The following is a 9,856-nucleotide window of genomic DNA, read 5'->3' on the forward strand; positions in this document are numbered from 1 at the left end:
CTAACTACAACTATCGATGGAAAATAATTTGATTGTATCAAATGTTAAGCCCGATCTACCAATTAATTTATAACTAGAATGCTTTGAAAAAAAATATAAGGATCTGAGAACTTATGGGCAGTTTAAACAAGTTGTTAAAAAATTGAATTGTGTCTAGTTTCGTGTATTTTTTTTTGCTGTTCTTATTTTTGTGTTGTTGATTGTTTATTTTTTATGTATTTTTTTGACACTTTGAAAAGGCCAGTTGCCATAGTGTCATTAAAATAAAAATAAAGAAAAGATACAAGTGGGCATGAAGCATACAAGTGCCATATGCTGTCTTGCAGCATCTCAATTCAAAGTTGCTGCAAGCAGTCTCTAGTTGATCAAACTCCCAGGCTTTTCTACTTGGTGTTCCAGGTGATCCCAGACATGTTCGATCAGTAAGAAATTTAGAGACTGAGGAGGCCAGAGAGGTGTGAAAATGTGGCAGAGGAAGTCTTGCGACACCCCCGTTCTGTGTGGTCGATCATTGTCCTATTGAAAAATGGTTTTTGAAAGTGCTGCTACGACAGGCAACACATGTGGCTGCAGGATGTCACTAACATATAGTAGGGCTGTCATGGTCCCTTAGATCACTACTAGAGGTGGCCGGATGTCGTATGTAAAGGCGCTTGAAACCATTACACCAGCTGTGAGTGTGCGATATACTGCTCCAATGCGTAGACAGGAATGGAGCATTCCTCACGAAATCTTCAGACGAACACGGCGGTCGGAAGTGCCCAAACTGAATGTGGATTCGTACTGTAGATGACTTTGTTGTGTCCGTTCTGTCCACTTCATCCCATTATGATCCAATCCTTTTAGAAACGGCACCACTCCAAACGGAAGCAACGGTGGGTGGTGTCAATGGCAGCACAGGTAATGGCCGCTACGATTCCAAATGTTCCTCACCCAGGCGCTTCAAAATGGCAAGGATAGACAAAGGAGACAGTAATGATGGCGCCATCTGTGTCCGGATGGCGGACAATGATACGGTCGGCTGTGTGCATGCTTGTCAGAGGACTGGGAGGACCCTGGACCAGTGATCTGCCGAGGATGTCCTGAGCCTGCGAGACGTGTGTGTGAGCTTTCTCTGGTCCACCGGTCCCAACACTTCTCACAGTGTTGTCAGAATGGACTAGGTGGCGGACTGTTCAGCGAGATAACCATTCGGCTTCTCTCAATCTAACGATCCTTCCCCTCTCAAACTCGATTAGTTCTTGATGCGACATAACCACTCCCCACCAGTGGGCGAGTGGTCTCCGTAGCCGCTCATCGCGGTAACCAGACCCTAAACACTAGGAAGTTCGGTCGTGGGTTCGCGCCGCGATCGGACAGGCTGGCTGCAAGGAGTTTTCCGGGTTTTCTCCTTGCCAATAACGACTGAATAGGAGGCCAGTTCCCCTTAAAAGTCCTCCCGGAAGGCATTTCTTTCCCGCGCGCGCGTATAAGCCGTTGTTACGGCTGGCTCTTCGGTCGCATAGCGATCAGTAAACACGTCTCTCGGAGAAAAAGCACATAAGGCTACAATCTCCATATGAACAGAGGGAGTTTGATTACATAGGCATCTTTAGTGATACAACAGGTAAAGTAGACAGCATACCTTTGCAAGCTTTTTTATAGGCAAAGAGGGACTTACTTTAATTTCCTCTGTTGTCATTCTGCAATGAGCCATTGTGTTATAATTTTAATCATTTTCATAGCAGCTTGAGACTTATCTGCATGCCAAGTTTCGCAATAGAGAAAACTTTTTAAAATATTAATTGTAACAAATGATTATAAAATCAACAAACTTATACAAAACAGAAAAACGATTACACACCACTATTTTAAGATTTTTCATTTATTCTCAAATAGTTGGGCATTCTTTAGGTACTAATTTTAATTCTGAGAGCAGGTTACTATAGGAATACGATCCTTTTTTAGCCATTCTTTACACCATACAATTCTATGCACAGCTTTTTTCACGTGAGTTTTAATACAGTTTGTTGCCAATAAACAACAACAAGAGATCCGTCATCATATGCCACGGTGAACTAAACTGAGAAGTTTTACTCCTTGTATACGGGCAACAGAAAATTCTGGACTTCCTCAGGCCAGGTCTGCGCAGTTAGTGTTCAAAGGTTTCCTCCTTATATGTGAGCCCCCGTGGTCTGAGTGGGCATAATATTGGCATTCACACTTTATTTACTTGATGGAAAAAGGTATAGAGATAAGATTCTCGAACCTCATGATGTTCGTTATTTTCCGAGGGGCTATGAATCAACTGTTGTTATTCATGGACGGTAAGACAAGGTCATTCAGTTGTCAGCTGATCGACGATTTTCATCAAAACGAAGTTATTCAAAACATGAAATCCTAGCATGTACTCATGTCTTAAACCAGTTTGTGCATGTGTAAAATGGACGAAAGAGTGAAGCTCGCCAGCCTCCACCAAGGAGTATCGCTGAGCTGAAAATTATTTTGTAGAAAGATTGGAAAATTCGCAATTGACCCTCGTTTGGAGCATGAAACATCACTATGACGTTTGTATTGCAGCAAGGGGTAACTACTCTTCTTATTATTTAAACAATTGTAGAAATTTTTTCTATCAGCGACAAACAACCCCCTCTTTTACATTCTCTTTTCTCCATTATGCATTTTTTTAAAAATTATGCAATAAAATTTTTTTTATGTGTTCTTCAATTGTTTCCTTTATATGAAATAGCTTTCTAGCTGACAATATCTATTTGCGGTTGATTCTGCCTTTTATTTAGCACAGGGCTTCTTAAACTATGTGTCGCGACCCCATTTGGGGTCGCTTAGCGAAATCTTGGAATCGCGAGATTTTAATGCAAAATATGAAAAATAATTCGTCAGAGTTTGAAAATGGCATGTTTTGCGTCATAGGTTTCGTGAGTTGCGCTTTGTGTCACTTCTGGTGCAGCGAGACAACGATTCAACAACACTGTAGTGTAAACAAGTGTTGTGTTGTCACTTTTCAGTGTATTCAGTTGTCTCTGTTCCATTGTAACACAAGAATGAACTGTGGTAGTACACCATTATTGTTTTTGCAAATTTGTATATATCTTTATTTTATATTTTTTGGGTCACGACAAAAGTCACAATCATAAATGGGGTCGTAAATAAAAAAAGTTTAAGAAGCCCTGGTTAGCACAATATTCACAGAAACAGCCATTATGCTTAACTTTTGGACATCAGTGTACATTCATGACAAACGATATATCATTGTGAGATAGTAGTGAATCACTTATTATTTTTTTATTCAGTATTTGTATCATTATATTTTCTATAGGCTTTGTAAATTTTGGTAACTGAACAGTGTACAATGTAATAAACTAATTAACCGTAAAATTTTATATCCTATTATAAATATTTCATTTAAAGATTCAAGAACTAAAACACAGATGTATTTTTTTCTTATTTCACATTAACTGTGTTTATATTATTTGAATTATATAATTATTTTTAGCTAAATAGATTTTGATAGGTTAATATGTTGATATATATTAAAATTACAAAATACAAGAATTATATAATAGATAGAATACAATAGATGTATATACAGATAGATAGAGTAAAAAATAATAGATAGATAAATAAAATAGATATAAATACAAAATTTTATACAATTTTAGAGGAGCTAATAATACATTACATTAGTATACTTGTTTTAGAACACAGTATTTATAAAAAGTGTTATTTTGTCGTTTAAAAAATAATTTGATATCGAATTTAATGCAAAAGATTAATTTTTAACAATAAATTATATTCCATTAACATCATGCTCTCAAAAAATTTATAAAGTAACATATTTTAAATATAGAATTGCATTAAAAATTTCATATTATTTATATTATATATCATAACAAATTATACACATTACAAAAATATTTATTACATAGATATAAATTTTATAAAGTTTAATGTATTGTTGAAGCGTGTGAAGTCTTCAATCAATTAATAAAAAATTTATTAAATATAGAAATAATTTTAAAAGATTTACAAATGATCTAAGACAAAAGTATTTGCTTTTCTTATTTTACAAGTAATTATTGTTGAATACAAAAGTGAATTACAGAATTCTTTTACTAGTAAGCATTTTTCGTGCGTTCTACAAATTTTAAATTTTAAGGGCAGATAATGGCGTTAGTTCTTATAACTTTGTTCTTACAATTATCATAATTTTAATCAAACATTATATTGTTTTTTTAATACTTTTAATTGTTCTGTGAATATATGCACAATATTGAAAATTCAAAATAATGTAAAATTTACAGTATTAAAATATAAGTAATAATAAAATGAATAAAATCTATAAAATATGGTAATATCTTATAAATTTTAGCTTGCATATTTTTCATTTTTGCGTTATTGTAATATGTAAAAGCTTCATAAAAAGTTCTTTATAAAAAATCATAGTGAATTCTCGAACTTGAAAGATCAGAAGTGTTTTGAATAAGTGAAATTTTGTCTAATCCAGAAATTCGAATGTTTTTGTATTTTGGGTATATCAAGAGCTATGCTATTAAGTTTGATATATTATAAACATTGCAATTCAGTTATCTAAATATATAAAATTATTTGTCCTGACTGATTGTATGATTGATTCATCATCGCCCAGAGCAAATAGCTGAACCTAAAGAGGTGAAAGTTTATACACAGTTAGGTACGTCATGAAAACGCACGTTAAGAAGGGATTTTTCGAAATTTCCCCGTGGGAGTAGAGGGAGGGCATTAAGGCGTAACCTGAAAAACGGCTTCTACTGTTTTCAAGTACGTTTAGTCTTCATTGAGTACTTAGGCGTATTAAATTAAATTGATAACATTTCAGACGTTCAGTTATAAATATTTTGATGTATTTCGATTTTTTAACTAAATGTTCGAACAGTTTTAAAATCGAATTTGTTCGATTTTAAAACTGTTCGAACATTTTTAAAACTTCATATTGGTTCGATTATAGAATGATTATAAACGTTCCAGAAAATTGATCAAATCGAAAATAGTTCGTTTGATTCTGAGCAATTGTCACCGTTCTCGGCAATAGTTGTTAAATAACAATTACTACGGTTGTCGAAATACTGAATATAAATGAGGCTTGCTTGCAATATCTGCGTGGGCAAAGTCGTGAGTACAGTACATAGAGATAAATTAATTTAATCAAAATCAGTCTAGTGTTGCTTATATGATATAGACAAAAATAAGAGTTATATTTTACATCTTGTATATTGATTGAGAAAATAAATCTAGAACACTTCAATTTATTTTAAATACTGAGAAGTTATTTGTTTAACGATAATTTCCAAGATAAATATAATTGTTGAAATTGTATGTCCAATTATTAGTATTCCGAATGATCCAAACAAATCATTTAATGTTAAAGGACGAAAATCATCAGGTTCTACGAACAACGATTGTCTTTTATTGCTGACACTAAGTAAGTCATCAGATAAAAATTTATCGTGTAATCCTGCTTCAAGGCATCTTCTCAAACTGAAATTAAAGAAAACGCATAGAAACAATATTATGTATTAATTTTAAAATAGTAAAATAAATTTAATAAAACAATATTTTCAGAAATGACGTACAAATTTTTATTTATGTAAAATAAATTTTTATCTATTTTGTTCAAAAAATTAATTTTAGGTGGTTTTATATACTCACATTTGATCAAATTCTGTTTTTAAGGGGAAATTTTTTCTTAGTCCATATGACACTAATTGCATAAACAGATTATCTGTAGAATACAGATAATTTTCTTCTCCTATTGTCTTAACATTCAATAACACAGTGTTGCTGAAACTTATAATTGCAAACATTCTTTCAAAATAATGTCTTTTTNCTCATCAGAAACAAATTTTTCTTGTAATCCTGCTTCAAGGCATCTTCTCAAACTGAAATAAAAAAATATGCGAAGAAACAATATTGTGTATTAATTTTAAAATGATGAAATAATTTTAATAAAACAACGTTTCACAAAATAACGTTCAAATTTTTATTCATGTAAAGTTAATTTTTATGTATTTTGTTCAAAACATTATTTTTATTTACGTTTTATATACTCACATTTGATCAAATTCTGTTTTTAAGGGGAAATTTTTTCTTAGTCCATATGACACTAATTGCATAAACAGATTATCTGTAGAATACAGATAATTTTCTTCTCCTATTGTCTTAACATTCAATAACACAGTGTTGCTGAAACTTATAATTGCAAACATTCTTTCAAAATAATGTCTTTTTTCTATTTCCACCAATTTTCCTTCGGCAAGAAATTTTTTCATAGTAGCAGTTAATTCTGTTTCTCCTTTCTGTTATAAATAAAGTTAATTCATTAAATACATTAATTTTAACAAATTGACATAAGACATTTTATTATGCAATTATTTGCACTGTATTACACACGAAAGAGAATGATTTTTAACTAAAATATCAATATTTAACAATAAATAAAAATCCACATAATACAAATTAACAGGGTTCATTTGTTAATTAATCATTGGAATAATATAAAATGTTTTACACTAACTTTAGATTCCACATTCCAGGACCCAACCTGATGATTGTGTTAAAAAAGTTTCAAAATTAAATGAATTGCATATATTAATATAACCAGAAAAATACAATCAGTTTTATGTATCAGTTTAAAGATAAACGCTAAATAATAATGCCAAATATAGAGAAATATACTAAACTGAACTATGAGTCGCCACGGACCTAATAGCCTATGATTACCAAATATACAGTTTTAAAATTTAAACGATAAACAACAAACTTTTTAACATTTATAATTAAAATAATGAAATAATTTTCTTGTCGGTTCTTATAGAAAAATAAAGGAATTTGTCTACAATAAACGAAAAAGATATTTGGCTTCATACAGACTCTTAGTTGTTTTCTTATTGAAGCGCAGTTAATATTGTCTTACCTTATATAAGGGTACCAGATTTTTTGTTGACTGGGCTTCAATTACTTAGCAAGATAATAAGTTTCATAAATAAAAATTACTTATTTTTTCGGAACCTCAGGCATGTCCAAATAAGCCTACCATCATTTAGGTAGTGTTCGACAAAGTACAAGAATATTGTTATAAAAACTGTTTCGTGACGATTAATATTAAAATTGTTTAATACAATATAAAATCTTGTTATTGTTTGAAGTCACCAGAGTATATTTTTAAAATAAAATTTCTATAGCTCTGATTGAATACAACACATCGTCCATTCAAGATTCGTTGAATTGAACTATACTACTTCCCTCTTTCCTTCCTTCCATACTTTACTTTCCTTCCTTCCATACATATCTTTGTAGTTAAATTACATTCAATTAATTTCTACAAAAGAATTTGCTTAGAGATGTGAGAAGAGTTATTTAAATTGAATATTTACATAAGTTATCACTATTGTCTTCTATTATATAAAGTTATTGCTCTTAAAATCACTTATAGTGTAACAAGATAATTCAGTCATACACAACTCTAGAAAATAATTAAACTGTAGAAATGGAGTTCTTGTCTTCGTGTATTGTAGATTTCAGCTGCATTATTGTGGTTTTTTCGGTTGCAATTTGAAGAAAATAGACTATAAATTTTCACTGTCAACCGTCTTTCTGTCTTTTCTTTTAATCTAGAGTTTGGACTAAGATAGATGAAAGCCGAAACCAAAAATATAAATCGTAGGGCAGTCCGTAAGTCACGTTATTTCAATTCAAAAATGTCCCCTGAAAGGAGTTAAATAGATGACCGTCATGACTGTGTTGCTAACCGGAAAAGTATGATGTACAGAGACAGGGGCAAAACTATCAATTTTAGGTAGAGAGCATATATTTTAAATTAAATAAATTTAAAAAAATATGATTAAAAATTAAGAGTTAGTAAATATTATAGATATTTTCGAGTCTGTTCATTTATTAGGGCAAAGTGTGTGGTTATATCTATTTTCCTACAATAAACGTTAGTTTTTGTAATTTATTCGTTCTTTCTTCGCTTTCGTCAAATACCCGAAAAAGAATTAATGATTACAGAATTAAAGTTATTAGCTAATATTTTATCTCAAATGTCAAATACCTTAACCACCACTCCTACTACTGACTTCATAGGAGTGCTCAATGTATAATGTCCGTTCTTTACAGCCTGAAATAAATCGGGAAATGTTCTCGGTACATCTTCTAAACCAGGAAATGATAGAAATGACACCAAACATCCGCTATAGCTATATACCAGAGTAGATACAGCAAGAATCCACATGATTGCCAGCAGTTTGCGACTCTGTCCAGTAGGATCAAAAATATTATTTCCTAAATAAATAATATATTTTATAATTATTGACATACTCACTCATGTTTAATATTGTTTATGTGATCTCTATTGTACAGTTTTATTGATAATAAAACTTATTACCTCTTAAAAATTAAAATGACTTAAACGTATTCATGCACATGAATCTGAATGATCTAACCTAAAACTTTTCATATGCATGTTCATTCAACTGATTAGTAAATTTGATTGATGTTATATGAATGTTAATATTAAATACAAAAAAATACTAACAGGTGTACAGTAGACCCCCCCTATAACATGGGTTCCTATAACGGAAATTCCTGTAACGTAGCGAAAAAATTGCGGCAGTATTCGTGTAAAGGGACTCCTAAAACGTCGTCGCCGATTCGTGTCGCGACAAGATTGGTCAAATCTGGACCAATAGTGGATGAGCAGCCTAACTACTTTCCGCCGTCCAGCGCCACGCTACGGAGAGTTTAGGCGAGTAAGTTGAGTTTACTATCGTCTGTACAGTATGTAAATTAGGTACCGTAAGTCTAATATAGTACTGTAATTTTGTACATTTCTTGTGAAAGAAACATTTCTTATTTAACGGCGATTAAAATTATTTATATTAATGATGTCTCCGAAGTTCAACGAAGTTTCGCAGAAAAATAAGTTATCAGAAATCGGCCGTGGTTTGGTGTGCTGCTTCGCGACGAAAACAAGCTTTAGCAATGGGGTTGTCGAATGGTGCATACTCGGTAAGTAATCCTACAACGTTTTGTTTATAGCGTAGTTTATACGGATTATTTCCAAAAAATATATACGTATTTTGCAAATGTTGAGTCGGATTAGACTAGAATCGATTAATTTTATGGAAGAAAACCTTTCAATCAGCCGTAGTTTGTAAACTTTACACGTGTCGGGCTGTGATTGGAACGACTCGTAAGAAATCGGATTCCTAAAAAATGGAATGTATCTATGATCTTATAGGGGGGTCGACTGTATATAATTGAGATGGGTTGATAATAATAAGAATAATCAGCGCAGAGCCCAAACGGTTAAGAGTTGAAAGTTGAAATTTGGTACACAGGGTACGTGACGATAACGCACACTAAGAAGGGATTTTTCGAAATTCTTCCCGGGGGAGAGAGACAGGATTAAGGCTTCGACAATGGAAGTATTACTTAACAATGAATGTGTAAGAATGGAAATGTCAACAATGGAAGTGTTAAGAATGAAAGTATCAAGAATGGAAGTGTTAACAATGGAAGCGTTAAGAAAAAGCAATGTGCAAAATTTAGAGACGCAAATGCAGTTTGTTTTCATTTTTGCAGGAAGTCGATCATGTTTTAACCATTCTAAAAGTTGTCTAATTAGTCTGGAAACAGGGGGACCTGATTCTTGCATTCTTTGAAAACGGGTAAGATTGACTATAACGTAATAATCTTAATCTTCGCTATCGTTACTTTTTGCCCGAGCAACGCCGGACCTATCTGCTAGTTATAATATAAGTACTAAGGTAAACTGTAGGGTAAACCTGCCTAATTCGTACCACTTAAGGAAAAACTATCA

The 9,856-nt window shown here is 32.3% G+C and overlaps 1 protein-coding gene across 2 annotated transcripts; it reads right to left on the minus strand.

Annotated features, from left to right (window-relative positions):
* Positions 1-5,264: 5,264 nt before the first annotated feature.
* On the minus strand, positions 5,265-8,489 carry LOC111633854. 2 transcript variants are annotated; one of them, XM_023378488.1, is made up of 4 exons: positions 8,420-8,489; positions 8,087-8,316; positions 6,088-6,332; positions 5,265-5,514 (listed from the first exon to the last, which is right to left on the minus strand). In XM_023378488.1, exons 2-4 carry the CDS (start codon positions 8,264-8,266, stop codon positions 5,283-5,285), a joined length of 657 nt encoding a protein of 218 aa, XP_023234256.1. In that variant the 5' UTR covers positions 8,267-8,316; positions 8,420-8,489; the 3' UTR covers positions 5,265-5,282. The 2 variants fall into 2 exon arrangements, 1 of the variants encoding a protein (XP_023234256.1); XR_002758116.1 differs by lacking the exons at positions 5,265-5,514; positions 8,087-8,316; positions 8,420-8,489 and adding an exon at positions 6,950-7,082 and having other exon boundaries at positions 6,094-6,332.
* Positions 8,490-9,856: the final 1,367 nt, after the last annotated feature.

The sequence above is a fragment of the Centruroides sculpturatus genome, unplaced genomic scaffold (assembly GCF_000671375.1).
Source record: "Centruroides sculpturatus isolate CEXI.00-Female unplaced genomic scaffold, Cexi_2.0 scaffold690, whole genome shotgun sequence".
In the NCBI taxonomy this organism is placed as follows: Eukaryota; Metazoa; Arthropoda; class Arachnida; order Scorpiones; family Buthidae; genus Centruroides; species Centruroides sculpturatus.

Coding starts and splice junctions, on each gene's coding strand:
- LOC111633854 (XM_023378488.1), bottom strand. CDS start 8,266: ATGTGGATTCTTGCTGTATCTACTCTGGTATATAGCTATAGCGGATGT. Junction 6,333..8,086: donor TAGTAGGAGTGGTGGTTAAG/GTATTTGACATT, acceptor TATTTATAACAG/AAAGGAGAAACAGAATTAAC. Junction 5,515..6,087: donor AAAACAGAATTTGATCAAAT/GTGAGTATATAA, acceptor CTTTAATTTCAG/TTTGAGAAGATGCCTTGAAG.